General features: G+C 35.1%; 1 protein-coding gene across 1 annotated transcript in view; it reads right to left on the reverse strand.

Annotated features, from left to right (window-relative positions):
• The window catches only part of sema3c (sema domain, immunoglobulin domain (Ig), short basic domain, secreted, (semaphorin) 3C), a 78,396-nt gene that overhangs the window by 17,187 nt on the left and 42,880 nt on the right, over positions 1-18,329 (reverse strand). Inside the window, exons 3-13 of the mRNA XM_088924224.1 lie at positions 16,037-16,197; positions 14,375-14,437; positions 11,973-12,092; positions 9,770-9,860; positions 6,489-6,608; positions 5,843-5,985; positions 5,564-5,678; positions 4,765-4,834; positions 3,193-3,337; positions 1,516-1,738; positions 646-734 (exon numbers count right to left, since the gene is read on the reverse strand). Of these exons, the coding sequence (XP_088780350.1) occupies positions 646-734; positions 1,516-1,738; positions 3,193-3,337; positions 4,765-4,834; positions 5,564-5,678; positions 5,843-5,985; positions 6,489-6,608; positions 9,770-9,860; positions 11,973-12,092; positions 14,375-14,437; positions 16,037-16,197 (1,340 nt within the window). The remainder of the gene's footprint in view (positions 1-645; positions 735-1,515; positions 1,739-3,192; positions 3,338-4,764; positions 4,835-5,563; positions 5,679-5,842; positions 5,986-6,488; positions 6,609-9,769; positions 9,861-11,972; positions 12,093-14,374; positions 14,438-16,036; positions 16,198-18,329) is intronic.

The raw sequence follows: 18,329 nt of genomic DNA on the forward strand, positions 1-18,329 counted from the left end.
AAATCGAACATACAGTACTTGTGTCATTTAAAAGGTGTAATAAAAAGAACATGCTTAGTTAATTTCTTATGCTCAATTAATGATATGCAATGTCTTAGATGTCTTTGTTATTTATACTGAGTCTTTCATTATACCATGCATGTAAACAAATCAAGTAGTTTCCCACTGAAATGTAACAACAAAGTACAGTTATCTATTGTTCAATTATTCAATCATTTATAGAGGCTGAATTGCTTATTCTGTACAGTATGTGTTTTGAATATTAGTATGTGTTGATTATACATTTTTAGAGGTTAGAACTATTAAGAATGTTCAACATTCAGACTACAAAAGGTTGTAGATAGGACTTAAAACTGCTGAATTACCTTTCTTTAGGTTACAGAGAGCAAAACCTAGTGTAGTTATAAAAAAGGCTGTACGGATTTAAAACGTGTATCACACATTCCACAAAAACCTCAAGATGTTTTCCACATGGCGTAAAAGGTTTTGCCATGATTGTGCTCCTCAGTTGGCTGGCTCCCAGGTAACCCGAACGTTTTGATACAGTACATTCATTTGTTCTTTCTTTGTATTTCTGCCAATGCTTCCCTTGTAAATGCTTTAATCTGTACAGTACCCCTGTGAAGTGAGACGAGCAATCCAAACCTTAAAGACTTCCAGCTCTTCTAAGATAAGCTCCTTCTCTTGGGTTCTGTTACTTGGAAGGACAATCACTTTCTGGACTGTTCCTTTATCTGAAATATAATCATGCTGTTAATCAAAGGTACCAGGAGGTAAATTTCCATTAAATCAAATCCTAAAATGTCAAAATAAATGTACAGATGCAATGAACAAATATTTTCCTTCATGTACACATTTAAAAAAAGAATTGTCTTCACTTAGGAAAAATGGGAAAATAATTGTAAAAAGTACATTTAAGCTGAATAAACTTATTAGCTTTTTCCTACTTTATTTATTTTCTTTATAAACAATGTTGTACTGCACTGGCTTCAATAATTCAAAGGCATTTTTTTCTCCATTTCATTATCATGTGTTTCTGAAAGAACATCCAGGCTTTGAAAAAGAGCACAGACTAATGGAATGTTTTCTGTTTATGAAACGTTTTGGAAAAGCTACTGGAAATTGCCAAGAGAAGTCATGAAGCAGTCACATAGAGCCAGACATTTCTGGCATTATTTCAACAATGCAGTAAATATGCAAGCATGGTAATCATCACCAGATGTGAATTAACATCCTATTAACTTTAAGCCAGACTCTCTAAAGGGTATATTGGGTGTGGATAGACAGCACAGCATGCATTATACTTAAAATTATGTGTATCTTAAAATGTATGTGTTAAAATCCTTTCTTAAAATCTTTAAAAAGCTGAAAAAATAAATGTAAATGTAATATTATAAGAGGAATATATGTAAGAAATGCATTTTAAATGTACCACAAATGTTTCTTTTTAGATTTAGTACTACTCATTTGAACATGCAGCCACAGAGAAACATGCACCAGTAACATCATTTCTACCTGTTCCAAGAAACAACACATGATATCTTCCATCTGCAGCAATTACTTGGTCGACTGCTACTGCTGTATATTTATAGTCTGCTTGACTTCTCACAACAAGTGGTTCCTTGTTTATTGGGTAGATGGGATTGTACATGACAGGGTGATTCCTAATGAATGTAACTACGTCATCTGGGAAATCTTTGGTCGTCAATATATTTGGTGTGAAGGCTCCTCCAGGGCACTGTTAACAGTAAATGAATGTCTTAACGTTAATTAATCTGTTCAAAGTATTAAGGTTGATTTCACTAGGCTTGAAGTTAGAAGGCAACCAAAAGTCAACTTGCTAATGTTACATAAGTGGACTTAACTGGAAAAAAATATAAATTAAGGAGTTACAAAAATTCAGAAATGCATTTACACTTATTAAAACATATTAATAATAATTATTAAAGTTATGCAATTGATTTTGTAATTGTTAAATGTAGGATTGTTGAAATGTAATGTTTCATTGTATTATAAATATAACACATATATATATATACTTAATATAATATATTCTTTTAGTCAAAACCAATACCAATGCTAAATAAAATACAAAATCTAAAAATAATAGTTAAGACTAGAAAGTAAATGCACTGATTGAAGGGTCAAATTGTTTTAATTATCCCTGTTATTATTTTATTAACCACAGTGTTAGAGCTCTTTTAACTAAGTGTTAGGGCTCTTTTAGTGGCTAATGTAAGGAAAATCAAGCAAGCAGAATATCAACAGCTATCAATTCATGCTCGGTAATCTTTTGTTACATTCTTACTGTACTGTATATACAATTCTACAATTATGATATAATACCTCTCAGATCAGCTATAACAGGGTGCTTTTCACAAAAGTCCTTTCAGGATTTCAGGAGACAAATAAGGTTTTAAAGTTTTAAGGTTTTAAAATGTATCTTGTACAAACATGTAGTTTATCTGGAATTAGGATTTTAATAATGCAGTTTTATTAGAAACAGGGAGACATCCAAGAGGATGTCAATGTGTCTGCATACTGTATAAAACATAAAAGCAAGTCGCTGAGTGTTATTTTCTGAACATACTATATTCCTCACTTTTGTGTTCCTATTTATTTAATGGAATGAGTTCTTTTTCTTTTAGCTTCTGCCAAAAAATGTGAGTAATGCAAACCAACTTTAAAGTTTTCAAAAAAAAATCCTTTGCTTTCACAAGAATGATCAAAACAATAAGGTCATTGCATGGGGCCTTTGATATCTAACTTTATTGCCTTTCACACTCAGATGTTCTATTGGTTCCTTCAGCAGGTTTAAGTAATCAGTGATCACTGCCAATTCCATTTGTTTGCCCTAACAGATGGGTAAGTCCATATTTACAGCTTCTGCTAGGTCTAGATTATCAGCCCTTTTGGCCAAAAAACATAAAATCCTTTACATTTGCTATAATGGGTTAATTGCTAGGTGTCAAGTGCATTGGTCATGCATTTAAAATCAAGAATAACATGCACTTGTTTACTCAAAAGGATGTTGAGTTGACAACCAAACAGGCTAGGTGGTCTGAATGATGCCTTCTCATTTGTAGTCAATTACATTCTTAAGTGTAAAAAGCTGTTGATCAACCCTTTTATACACAGTCATGTGTTATGTACAGGTTCTGGAAACCCTTATAAGAATGGCTCATTACTTACTGTACCAGGTCTCGGGTAAGGAATTCTGCCTTGGTATGCAACCCATTGATGGTTTGGGCCTTCTTTGTGCGCAAATGGGCCATTAAATACAGTTAGGATATCTGCCATATTGTAAACACACACTGCTGAGCCCCTGAACACTGAACTGAAGATATAAAAAATCACATTCCATATCAGAGGGTTGGTGGACATGATTTATAATATTGTTTAACATAAATTAAATCTTTAAGTTTTCCAAAGATATTCTCTGTGTGAATAAAACATAAAAACAGTATGAAATAGTATCATTAGATTTTTAATACATGGTCCATTGGACTTTTAAATATCATAGTTTAATTCATGTCAATATGACACACATTAAAAAAATAAGTTGGCATTAAATTATTTTGTGTACTATGGGTCATGAAATCAGGTAAGCATGTGGACAAAAATGCTTTTTAAAAACTGAGTATTGAGTAATTAATGTGTTAATCAAACTTTTAATTACACAAAGAAATAAAACTTTGTACTGCTAATGTTAAAAATTAACCATGGTTTCAAAATATTTTCACTGAGTAGAAGAAATATCAAGTTCTTGAATAAAATAATATCTATAAACTATTTTAATGTTACATGTTTCTACAGATGATGTATTTAAGGCAAAATAAAACCAAAGTTTACAATGACTGGACATATTTTTTCTTTATAGTAATATTATAATATATTACAAAAATCTCTGTACTAATCTTGGCCTTAGCACTTTAAACTGATAGTTTCCTCTTACTTATCAACCACCCAATTTTTTTCTCAGATAAAATAAAGTGATTTTGTTTGATACACATTATAAATTATTCAGGGATTTAAGTGCATAGTTCAATTCACCCCTTTCCTAAAAGTATTATGCGGTTCAGTCAATCAAAATGTGCAGTGGTAAAATCAGACAGAAAACCTTTGTTCAGAAGAAAAACACAGACAGGTTTAAGAGTAAAAGGAAGAAGTATATCGTATGAATAATATTGAACAGGAGGGCAAAGCTCCATTTGTTTAGTTTGGCAAAAAACTGCATATTTTATGGACCAGACCAATAATTCTGTTTCAAGGATATCAAGAAGAAAGTGATTTTGAAGGGGGGCAGATTGGGATATCTCATATTCTAACCACATGTCACATCAATTAATCAATTCAGCTGGACCTGACAGATAAAAGTAAAAGTATCCCTGTAGTAAAGGCCTTCCATAATCATTGTACTCCTCATTAATTAGGTATTACATTAGATAAAGCAGCTAAGGAATCCGTACCAAACACGGCCACAAAACATATATATTCAATTTATTCCAATCATGAATTGCAACACTTTTGTGATCTTTTATAGTTAAAGAAAAATAAATGACTAATATATGCAAACCTGGCTAATCAAAGGAAGAAACAGCAACATTAAATGTAGTTACATAAGAAAGTAAATTATTTGTTATTTACAGTATTATTCTAGGATAAAATGTGTGCATTTTTAAGTCCTTATTGCCTCTTTTTCTCTTGAGGATCTGACATGGTTGTAAGACATTCTGCTATTATATACATTTTCAGTTAGCTTACCTTGAAGATGTGAAAACCCCAAACACTAAGAGATTCTTGGGGTTTTCTGTTTCCAGCAAAAATATATCCTCTGAAAGGGAAGAAAAAATCTCTGTTATAGGCAACATTATTAAACAAATCAATAGTACATTTTCAAAAAAGGCATTTTCACAATGCCAATAGATTACAACATTTATAAAATGGGATTACTGCAGACGATCATCTACTATAAGTATCTGGAACCTTGAATGGGGGAGAAAGCTGAGTGATGGCTCTGGACACCTAGTGTAAGACACATGCAGGAATGTGAGGTATAAATAAAACCAATGGCACCCATTAATTTAAGAACTTATTTGTGTTAACTTTTTAATGCTATTTATAGAATGTAATCCTTCATTTAACCAGATAAGCCATTGAAGAACACATTCTCATATACAATGACAACCTAGTGAGTATCCATTTCCACAACAATGCACTTAGTGGAGCAATTTGAATTAAGTACCTTGCTCAAGGGTACAAAACCAGCATCCTGTCTGGGATTTGAACTCATGACTCCACAGTGTGGCATGCAGAGCAGTAACAGCTACTCCACATCTACTATAAATTAGCTTGACTGGACTTAAGTGGCAAAGTTTTCCTTCAACTTTGGAACAGCATGGGGCTGAGAGATAAAAACTATTCAAATTTAGGGTATAGTGGGCAAAACATTTGCTGATTTACATTTTAAAAACAAGTCATACAGTAAATGTGAATACATTCATGTAAAGTTTGTTGTGTTCTTTTAAATTAATACAATTATATTTATTAATGTTTTCCTTACCCAGTTCATCAAAAAATGTCTCTGTGCCATCCTCCTCCACTACTGAACACACCAGCCTGGCCTTGAGAAATGTTGTCCACTTATTCACCAGACTGCGCTGACCTCCAATGTCATTCTGAAAGAACACAAAGAAGAAATTTCCAAATGTCAGCGACATTTTGGCAGCATTTTATTAGTATGACTTGGTACATATAATTTACACAAACATATAGCCATTGTTATTTCCATTGGCATCAAAAGACAATGGCTTGGTTAACTTAATGAATCATGTGTGCTTACTGGGCATATTCTAGCCACCATGGTGTGAATGTGTTTAGTGTTTCCATTGTTGTCTGTCAGTCTTTCTCTGAAGAAGAAGTATAGTTTAGCATCATTGGGGTCTGAGCCATCAGGAATCAGCTGTGCATCAATAAAGACAGGTTCTGGAAGATATGCAGAAAGCTTGGTTGTAAACTTATTAAACGTATTAAAACAATCCAGTATAATACCATGTCACTAGAAAAGTTAATATCTTTCGTATTTTATTCAGTTATGTTAATCGATATGTATGATCTATTTAACATGTACATACATATTAAATTATTCAAAAAAAATTTAAAAAATGAGGTATGATATTTATTTTTTGAGTCTTTTATACAATTGTATTGAAATGGTCACTGCCATTTACAAAGTTATCCCAAATGTTTGTTTTTAAATTGTAGCTGACAATACATTATTTCACGCAGTATGATGCATTATGTTGTTTTTTTCACTAATGCATTTTAAAAACATGAATGCTTTTTTAAAAATTATGCAGTGAAAGAAGGAAATGACTGCCCTGAAAATCCTCAATTTCAAGGACTGTTTTTCAACTCTTTAGTTGATACTATGTTGCAACAAAATCGACATGCTTCGACGGGAAAAAAAATATCTTTACAATTCATACCACTCAGCCACTTTGAGTTATGCTGGTCTGTTCTTATTGCGTTTCTCTTGGTAACACTTCTAAAAATGGCAGCATCTGTTCCCATGAAGTCAATATACATTCCTGAAAAGAGCTCTTCATCTAAAAGAAAAGTAGATGTATAGTATATCTTAGAACACAACAGCAAATGGCATTCATGTCTATTATTTCTTAAATATTTTTGATTTTTGTGGTGTGGGTTTGGATAAAAGCAAAGTCAACCCTTTCTGCAATTTAATGGACTGCATTAAACTGTGATTTGATTGTCCAATTAAAACTTTGTAAAATGTATATATGGAACACAATATGATTAATGCAAATGAATCAAAATCTAAAAATTCTAATTCTGCTTTTTCTAAATAGAATATTCATTGTGTCAAAACTGAAGGTGGAGATTGTGACATGCTACGCAGTCTCTGTTATCTTGTTTGTGATACATCTCCTTGTGAAGCCTGCTGAAAGACCAAGCTGACTGAGGATTGATGATGTGGTCAAAGTACCCCAACCACCAATATGAGCCTTTATGGATGACATGACAATAACAATATGATCAGTAATCAGAGGGAAGTGCATGTTGGAAGACCTGGAAGGGTTATACACGTGGGTCAGGATGACTTTCAAGGCCGGTAAGTGCAGGAGCCTGGTGCTAAAGAAAGAGAGAGTGGATAATAGCATCTGGTTTCCTACTGGAGAAAGGAAATACCAACACTCTCAGAAAAGCCACTGAAGAGCCTGGGAAAGTGGTTCAATGACACACTGAGATATACCGTTAGCACTTGGATGACAGTGAAACAAGCAGAGGAGTGGATTAGAGAGTGGCAAAATAAAAAGTTTGGTGTTACCAACAAGGTCTTACCAAGAATACTCTGGCCCCTCTTTGTTTTCTGACTGCCCAATAACAAGAGTTGAAGAGATGGAAAGAAATATTAGTAGTTACTTGTGAAGATGGTGAGGAGTACCAAAGAGCTTTAGTGGTGTGTATCTGTATAGCACAGGCACCAATTTACAGCTACATTCAAGGGGACTAGCTGAGGAGATCCAGGAAGCTAAGACAAGGCAGGTCCTGTTCCTGCGTGACTGTAAGGATGGTAAAGTAAATATCACCAGAATAGAACTTTGCATAGGCAGGAAATGGTCAGCCAAAGGGCAGTCAATGAAGCGGAGTCCAGGCTACACCACAAAAATATTGTGGGGACAGTGGCCACAGGAAAGTTAGGAACTGGTTGTGTCCAAAGGAAGAGATGGGGAAAAGCTAAACTGTGGGAGAGAAAAGGCTTGGTGCAATGTTAGAAATATGGTGTACGGAAGAAGGGGATAGGTTTGCACAAGCATTTGGGATGAGACAGCAAAGGAGTTGAACACAGTAGGAAGCAATCAAAGAGAGGAAGATCAGATCATGTGGGCAGATATGTGGTCCATGGAGACCAACAGAACATTATTCTTGCTCCACAGTGTGTATGATTTCCTAACTAATCCCACAAGCCTTGTTACCTGGGGGGCTAAAATAAGATCTAAGCTGCACACACTGGAGAGGGAAGGTACCACTGGAGACATGACAAAGTCCATCCATCATTGATGGGCCCCCTGGAGAAAGCTATGTGGAAATGCAAAAAGATCCAGAAAGGACCCAGTTTATTAGAAGCAGGGAGAAGATATCTAATGCCAAAGAGAGAAATTTGCTAGGGATGGCTGGAGTGGGAAGTAAAGGCAGACATCTGACAGCGCCTTACCTTCTCACAGGAGACAATCAACACAACATGTAGACAAGAACTGTTAATTTGGCCAAGAGCTACAAAGAACATTATCATGTTGGAGCTGATGATTCCATGGAAGGAGGGTATGGAGAAGGCATATGAGAGGAAGCTTGCTCAAGTACCAGTCCTTGGTGGAAGAGTGCAATCTGAAGGGATGGAAATTCAAGTGCCTGCCAGTGGAAGTTGGAACGAGGGGTTTCCCAAGAAAACTGATGTTGAGAGCGCTGTAGATGCTGGGCACAAGAGGCCAGTATCAAAAAAGAAATTGCAAGGCAGCGGGACAAGAGGCAGAGAAGGTGTCACAATGGCTTTGGCAGAAGAAGGAGCAATGGTTCAACTACCTGGCTCAGGTCGTGCCTGATTAACCCACTCCCTCTAGAAGGTATAGTAAGTAATGCTGAAACACCTAGTGAAGAGGGGACTCACCTGAAGATAAAGCCAGGGGCACCAAATGTCATCTGTAGGTATGTAAATATAGCACATGTAACGGGTTGTAACGGATGCTGTTATTTCATATCATTTTCACTGTGATGTTATTTTGTTCAAACTGTTTATCTGTTATCTACTCGTAGAGTCTACATTCAGTTTCGATAGGTAATTTTCTACTTATGTCTGTGAAACACAGTGGGAGGGAGCTCCCTTTGCCTTTCCTCATTCGCACTAAAAGCCACTTATGAGGAAACAACGAGTTGAGTGACTGATTATTTAATCATTTCCCTCTTCAGGGGCGCTACACATACAGCTATCTTTTTTATTTTCTCAAACATCCTCCCTTTAGTTTCATAAAGGGTGACAATAGTCGAAAGCTATGCAAAACATTTAAACTAAAAGGATGACACGTTTTCTGGAATTGTTTCAATATCTTATTCACATTTCCTTCTGGGATCATGAAAGATAGACCAAACAAAAAAGTGTATAATGGAAAGAGTAAGAATGTCTGCTTTTTATTCTGTTTTTTTTCTTGTCTTAGTGCGTATTTGTCTGTTTCATGGTTGGATTGCCTTGGATTTTGTCATGCAGAATTTAATTTCAAGCAATTGGCTGTCATTTCTGGCTACACCCCAGAATAGCCGGACTGAGACCTGTTGACAGCAAAACGATTGTATTCTGTCTAGTTTTGCGCACTTAATATTGACATACTTTTTAAAAACTGGAATGAATCTCTATCAAAGTGTAAATGTCTTGATTCAGTGCTGGGCATGTTTATACATTTGTATAATAATAAAACAATGAGCTTCACTCTATTTGGGCTGGTAGCAACTACCCAGAGAAACACTGTTAGAAGTTAGAAGTTTGGCTGGGGTGACTGTAAAATGAGCTGTGCATGTGACACCTTATGCTGACTGTATCAACATGAACTTGACACTGTTGAACCCACAAGACTTCAAAGCCTGTCCCTGACTGACAGGGCACAGGGTCAGACAAATGAGGCTATGGAAGAAAAATGATCAGTATATACAGCTGGAGGAATGGAAAGATCTAGACAAACAATTCTGCCATTTTACTTACTGATCATAACTGAGACTGTGTTAACATTGGGATTGAAAGAGCACCTCCCTTTTCCAGATTCAGCTTTGGAGTCAACATAAAATACTTGTTCCTAAAAGGAAAATGAAGACATAAAACATACAGCATGGTTGTGGAATTTTAAGAATTAAATTCCAATCCCTCCACCTATTGAGTATTTTAAATGGGAAAACAAAACAATTCCAGTAAATGTGATGTAAATGGAAAGCACTGGCATTACGGGAATACTGTTGATTAAAAATAAGTGTCACAGAACTTGTATTTACTGTATGTGCTTTAATTGGAATATTACATCTTCCTACCACCCACTTTATATGCTTCATCTACTAGACTAAAATTCAGCATATGTAGCATGGATTCTTTTAATTGGAGGATTTTCATTTTCAGCTTTATTATATTTTTTCCAGGAAGTTTCAAATTGATTCCAATATCTCAATTAAAAGCATGAACTGCTACTGCACTTTTTGGCAGCTGTATACTGTATATAATGTTTCATCAGTTTCTCAGAGGATGCTAAGATCTAGTACAATAAGAGTCATAGTATAACTTTTAAATTGTGTTAATAACAGGCTTAAATAAATGTTTTGCATATCAAAATTTAGAATTGTATGAAAACATACAGTGAAAAACTAACCTTTTTATGGTTTTAAACCTCATTTTAAGTTTGTCATTTTTAGTCTTTTATTTTTGTATAGGAAAGAATATGTAAGAATTTTATAGCAAAGGAGAAACAAACCAGCAGTTGAACAAACCATTTTTTATGGAAATGTTTCATATCTTTTACATACATTTGGCTAGCATGGCTGCAAGGGGAGTTGTCAGTAACTTTGAAAAGTGATTTCTGGGGGCAAATTTGTCAGGAGCTTTAGTGACCAAGACAGTTCAACTTGGGAATTTTTTCAACAGTATCTAAGGTAAAGTCAGTGTGCAACTGAGAGGGAAAGACATCACCAGCAAAAGGCAATAGTGTGAGGGACTGCATACTTTATCATGATAAAACTGCAAGGCAAAACAGGTGAGAAGCTGCAGTTAACAGCAAATTTCACCAAGGAGGCCGAGCAGCCAGTTTCATCAAAGATGGTCTGCTGAGACCTCCAAAGAGCAGGATACTACAGTATAGCTAGATTAGATTGCAGTATACAAACTGCTCATCAGACCTGGAAATGCACGTTCATGAGTCCAGTGGTGCAAAGAGCACAGGCTTTGGACTTCTGAGCAGTGGGGGAATGTGATATGGTCGGATGAATCATCCTTCACCATATTCTCAATAATAGATTTATGCGTATGTGGCACCACCCTTAAGAACTCTACATCCCTAAGAGCATGGTTAGAATAGGGAAGGTGTTCTGGTGGTTCTATAATATGGTGGGGCACATTTTCTTGGCATGTCTTAAGCACACTGATTCCCTTAGAAGGCATGGTCAATGGTAATCACTACTTAATGACACTGAGTGATCATCTTCATCCCATGTTACAGTATTTCTTTCCTTGGAGGGGTGTCTTCCAGAATGACAGTGCCTCTATCCACAGAGCACAAGTAGATGCCCAGTGGTTTGATGACATTGATGTTTTCTACAGTATATGTTATGGTCTTTTCAGTTACCAGTTCTAAACCCAATCAAGCACTTATGGGATATTCAGCAATGACATCTTAGACAATCCTTTCCTCTTTTATTCAGGGCTGCACTCTTGTGCATTTTAGTTTCATATCCTAAATTACAGCACATACAGAACTTGATTTTTTACATGAAAGTATACCTGCAATTTACCAATATCCCCTTTTTAGATCATTTAATGATAAGTGGATCCTGCTATGAACAAACAGAACTATGTTATAATTGTGTAATTATCCTTTCATTCATTTTCTATGTGCTTTATCCAAAAGTGTCGCAGGGGAGGCAGAGACTATCCTGTCAAGCAATTGGAGCAAGGCAAGATACACCCTGGATGGGGCCCAGTCCATTGCAGGGCATATAATTATGAAATTAGTTAAAGTAATATATATTAAAATATCTATTAACGGTATAAATAATATAACTATATATATTCAACAATATTATATACTGTATATAATTAATTGTATACTTGTGTATTGCTCTAATTGTATGCAAGTTTTCTAACTTAAATAGTTTGATTAGTTTATGTCGAACAAAGCAAACATTAGAGATAGAGCAAAAATACTTACTTCAGACCTTCGGCCTCTATTAACATAAGCACATACAGGACTGAATGCTCCAGTGCCACAGATAAATAAATGAGTGCGGTTGTATGGTTGGATCACACGCACAAAATTTCCGCAACCATGCTAAAACATAAGAAAAAAATATGGGTTTATGTTTTTCATTATAAAATAAGCATTTCCTGGCAAGAACAAAGTTCTAATTACGTGTAATAAATCCTGTAATTTTATTCTTAGGCCTTATTCATTTAATGCACCAAGAAACAAGTAAACAAACATCAGGGGAAGTGCCATTTTGTTACTGCCTAACTACAGTACATAGAGTTTTGTGTTTGTAAATTCAAGAACAAGAAGAACTATTTACCTATTGTATAGTAAAATATCAGATTATTGAGAAAAGCTGTACTGTTGGTGCTAGAGTTGGTTGGTGTCTTGAATCTGGATCAGCAGCAGACACTGCTCATCTCCTCAATACAGACAAACTATAAAACACTCCCAGAAGAAAAACATACTTTTGCTAAACTCTAACAGTTTTTTTACATTAATTTATGGCATCGTGTTTGTCAATTGACAAGAAAAATTAACCATTAAAATGGTTTGACCAGTTGAAAACAATAAAACTGACATTGTATTTGTCTAGCTGCCACATAAGTTTGCAAAGGTCTGAACATTTCATAATGTCAGAAAATCCCACCAGTACATTTAAATTGCATCGTTCTCAGGAAATATTGTTACCAGAGTTTATATCTTAAAAATAAGGAAAAATACAGTGTTGAAACAATAATTAGAACTAAAGCATTGTGGTTATAAATACACGTGTCATACAGTATATCATAAGCAATTTAGAACGTAAAAAACTACTTAGGGCTAGAAAAATAGGGCTAGAAAATAAAAATGAAATACAGAGAAGCTTAAAGGAGGTTTTCATGGAGACTGCTGAAACAAAAACTTCAAGTTACATCTATAAAGCGTAAGTTACTGTACTGATGAAAGCAGTAAAATGTAAGTAACTGAAAGAAACCGCTTCAATTTCTTTACGTGTTTGTAGGATGCTGCTTTAACAAAATGTGGTTCACTTTAGTGTATTATTTTTTTTGTGCTTGAATAAAGATTTACAGTATGTATATACCATTCATCACAACATACCAGAATAAGCTAAGTGAAGATTACATGAAGCAGAGTAGAATGATATTAGATAGCTGGAGACCAAGCCATGTGAGCCTTTAACTAAAGCAGAAGCTTTTTAAAATCAACTTGAAACCTGACAGGAAGCCAGTCCAATGACTCCAAGATAGGAGTGATGGGACCTTGACAGGATTTTAGCTGCTGAATTGTGACATACAGTACTGTATTTAAATCTTAAAGAGCAAAACTCCTACACAAATATCTTCCTCTGTCTGGTTCTGTCTATAATTTCCCAGTTCATATTGATGCATATTCTTCAAGAGTAGAACACTTCTTCTGGCCTCCTCTGGTGTGATTGCTTTGTCTAACTTTGTCTAACTTCTTTGGGGGTTTGAAATCTGACATCCTGATGACGTGAGCATTGATTCCCTGCTTATGTTACCTTCTTGTGAAAGAACACTGATTTTGCTTTGTCAGTCTTCCCACTTGATTCCCATTTGATTCAAAATCATCTACAAACAGCATTGGTGTTTCACTTCATTCTTTTTAAGTGTCTTGTGTACGTATGTTGTCTCTCTATGATGCCTACGTTTCAGTCCTATACCGTAAAATACTGTAGGAATGATAACCACATCTGTTTTATTTCAGTTTTGATGTTGTGATCCCCTTCCTCTGGTGCCAATGGCTGCACTTATTTATATCTTGTCTGTTATAAAATGGAACTTGGAACTCAGAAATATTGAAAATAAAGTGCGAGCAATGACACACCCTTGTTTAACTCTCTTCTACTCTTCGATTGGCTCTGCAACTGGACCCAATTACAGTGATATATTGACTTTCGTGATCTTTTTAAGTGTTGGTAAACTTGTAAGCTCATTTACAACTGGGTTTTGTAGGATGGAATTGAAAATACTACTACTTATGTTCAAACTGCTTCTTTCAATGGACTTTGACTTCCTTGTCTCAAAGGGACCCTCTTGCAGTTATGCCATAATCATTCCTTCTGGTAGCTGAGAAACCCTGAATATACTGTGTATATATATATGGATATACTGTATGTGCAAGATTTAGAATTTAGGTTTCCTTGCATGTCCTTCGTATATTTCTGTCTTATGGTTCTCCTTTGTCTTTGCTTGCAAGTATGTCAGTTTATTCTGTTTGGAGTATCTGCCACTCTTTTTTGAGAGTTTGTTTATTTTATTGATTTTAATAGCAATAGTCCGTTTTCATCATAAATCTGTCAAAGCCATGCAAGTTCAATAAGGGCTGAGATTCATTCTTACCGTCGGATCTTTACCAGCCATTTTACACTCTTCGATTTTGCTGCTTGACGCAGGCCAAAATACCTGTTAAGAGAAGCAGGAACAAAATCATCAGCTCATTTGACAGTTTTCGTATGTCATGGCAGTTAACAGCATTTTATTTATATGATCTAACATAAACATATATATAAGCTTACTTGAAACATAAGGGTTTAAAGTAAAATTAAGGAAAACATATTGTACACAAAGTATTGTTCTTAAATGGATACATGTAAGTTAAAAATGTGGTTGTAGGGATTTGTTCATTACAAAAGAGAGATCCATCCAAATAAAAGTGAAAACTAAAGAAGTCTGTTCAAATCTACATGGTAATCTTGTGATGTATGTTTTGGAGTGCTGTTAAAAAGGGTGAAACCCTAAACTTGACATACTGGACACAGTGCTCTCCAGATACCCATATAAAACAGGAACAAAATCATTAAACAAAAGAATGAATTACAGATGAGATCATGTGTCTTGCTTAAAAAATAATGGCATTGCACAGAAGTCATATTTCTCATAATTATTTGAATTCTAGAAAACACTATGGCCACACTTATTCACCCTTTTAAGTATTCCTTTAAATAAAATCCAATACAAATAAATATGCAATAACATGTTGATCTTTGACAGTGCAGTCAAAGCCCCGGGAACTACATAGAGGCCTCTGAAGATTTCTTGTTTCTCTGGGGTATTAAAGGAGGTAACACATGGAATATATTGAGTAGTAGTGTGCATCATTAAGGTCAGAGAGGTCTCTGAAAACTAGAAAATGAATAGTTAACTACCACTTTCTACTGTAGTGTCCTTTATTAAGTAATTTAAGCCTAGTGGTATAGTGGCAACTCTGCCAGGAAAAAGAAACAAGTGTATTATGCTACCATCGACTATGAGACAAGTGCTTTGAGGAGCAACCATAAATCCCAAGACAACAGCTGGAGATCTTCAACACAATTTAGGATCCGAAGGATACTGTTCAACATCTAAAACATGAAAATAGCATTCATTACTGGGTTGCAAAGGAGAGCCATGTCTAATGTGAGATTGCTTGAGCTTTATAATGACATGGTGATCAATTTTATATTTGTTGTAAAAAGTGTGAAGCTCATTTAGAGAAAAATTCACTTCCACTGGGAAATATGGCAAGAGAACTGTAATATTGTGGATTTGTTCTACATCTAAACATCTTAGATTCCACTGACCGGAAGTTCAAACTTGGAGGAATCCAAAAAAAAGTGCTAGTACAGTACCTCATATCACACTAGAAGAGGCGTCATGACAGCGTAATCAATGCTAGAGGAGGTTTTACAAAATACTAATTACAGGAGTGTTTGCAAATGTGGCTCTTTGATTATCTGAATTTAAATTAATATTTTTTGACAAATATGACTTTGTTCTGAGCAATGCTATTAAGATTACTGTATAACATTTGTAGATTTTAAAGCAATTTTCCAATCTGTAAATCTTTCTGTTAAATTATGTTTTATGTTCTTATATCATCAGGGGTTGTGAAACAATTTGGAGGGTATAATAACTCCAGTGATAATGTTTTTAAAAAACAATGCACATCATTTTCAAAAAAGGATTTATAAAGTTAATGGAAAGAGTGAGAATAAGAATCATTTATTATAATACAGTACATACTTTTAAAGACCCCTGGGTAATGTTATTGATGTTCATTGAGAGTATATGATCTTTGCAGCCCACATACAAACGATCCTGGTCTTCATCCATTAACAAAATCCTGTAATCCATAGGGTATTCAGACAAACTGAAGCTCTGAAATGACTGTGTAGTCTGCAGTTCTGAAATACAAGTAACACAGAACTCAGCTGAAGTACACAGTTTATAGTTGCAACATTTTAAAAAGAAAACATAATCTGTACTCAAAAATAAAAGCCACAGATCTCAAAAACAGCAGAAACAGATATTAACATGCCTTAATAATATACTGTATCTTAAATTTTATATTTTCTCACTTCAAATAAAAATAAATGAATGTGTTCTGGGTCATCCAAAAGATTGAAATGCTTCTTGGTGCAGCATGTAATAACAGTTTTACTACTTTCTAGCCTGGTCTTGTCAAATTTTAGAAGCTTAAGCTCAGAGTAAGACTGGATCTGGTTTGTCTTGGGACGATAGACCTCTAAGAAAACCTAGGCTGATATGGCAAGTTATATTGTAGGTTGTTAGACCAATAGGTAGCTTTCTTTCTTCTTGACAAACTCCTAAAAAAATACTGGTCCACTATGGTGACTGGGGAGACTGATGGATCACCTTCAGATGAGACAATACTTTGAGGTACTGACGTCTTGTTCATCAAGATAAAGTCCATCACAGCAGACGTGTCTTAACTAAATCCCACAGTGGTCTTGCACAGTCTGTCTTACCTATACTTTCACCTTAATTCAGTCTGTAAAGCAATTTTTCACTTACAGTATCTACCTGCTGCTGTTGAGTAACACTGCTGGCACCTAATGGCTGCTAGCTAATGGCTACCCAAGTGGGTCCCCTTTTATATAAATATATGACTTCTGGATTCTTCTGGATGAAAAGCACTAAAGAAATGCACTTAATTGGTATGCTGTCACACTGATTATTGCCATAGCAATTTAATACGTATTTGCATTAGCAAAGGATTATATCAAAAGAGACTGAAAGGAACAATAAAAGGCATACATACAGCAACAAATGAGACTGTAATCTTATTCATTGATTAAGACTTCCATTTAAGACAGTAATGAAATGTCTGTCTAATTTTTAATTGATTTCTTAAAGACTGAAAAAAAATTGATTCAACCTTGAAAAGGGTTTGCCAAAGGAATTAAATGACAATCTGGAGATTTATTCATTTATACAGTTAGGAACTTTACTGATGTAATCTATGTGAAGCTTCATGCTCAAGAGAACAACTGCAACATCCCATCCAGGACCCTGCAGTTTGTGCATCCAGAGCCTTCTCCATGTCTCCACACTGCTACCCAAATACAATACAATAATTTAATCACACAATTTTACTTATTATCACTTTCTAACTCAAACCTTTGTAGCTTTATTTTGTGTCAACCATCTTTCTCAAACTGTGAACTAAAAGGTAAATTAATGTTTTCAGCCTGGTTGGGAGGCATTGTGTGATCTGACAATGACTTTTATTGACAGCATGCTCTGTCACCTCCAATTTTGTTGTTGAGATGGAGTATCCTCAAGAGGCTGAACAGTGAAAACTAGAAAAATGACCTCACTGCTCAGCTATTCACATTGGTGTTTGGAAGGCATGACGAAATGAAGCTGAACAAACTGCCAATGACTTAGATCTAGGTCTTTATGTGCTACCTTCTGTGGATAAGTGTAAATGAGGATTTCCTAAATCATTAAACACATTGCGTCTCCTACATGTAATAGCAACACCAAAAAAACTTTTATGAAACAGATGAAAGGTCAAAACTGATGTTTCTTTTGCTGTTTGGTTGATTGCATACTGTATATAGATTTCATTAACTTCTGGGATAAAATGAGCAATTAAATCCCTATCTGGATATGTACTGAATAGAAAGAAAAAAAGATTATCCACAAGTGGCTGACCAGTGCCAAAAACACCAATAGAATATTTTCCATTTGAATGAAAAAGTCACAAATGAAGCTGTTTTCGAATGAAAAGCCAAACTTGGCATTCAGTGCAAAACCAGATCTAGAGGAGAGCTACTTGAGGATATTTTGAAAGGACAGCTTTCCCTGGGCCTGATTCATTGACCTGTAAGAGCAGCATCTTATTATGCTGCTCTTAGAGTGTCTGCAAAAAGTCTCTTGTATTTGTGGTTGCATCTCTATAGAAATGCTAGGTTTCACAGATCTAGCACATTGCAATGTTCCACACAAAGAAATCTCATTTATATATTCTGATGGTGTCACAGATGTCTACATACTCCCCAATGACAAA

Source organism: Atractosteus spatula, chromosome 8 (genome assembly GCF_055471065.1).
Source record: "Atractosteus spatula isolate fAtrSpa1 chromosome 8, fAtrSpa1.hap1, whole genome shotgun sequence".
Taxonomy (NCBI): Eukaryota; Metazoa; Chordata; class Actinopteri; order Semionotiformes; family Lepisosteidae; genus Atractosteus; species Atractosteus spatula.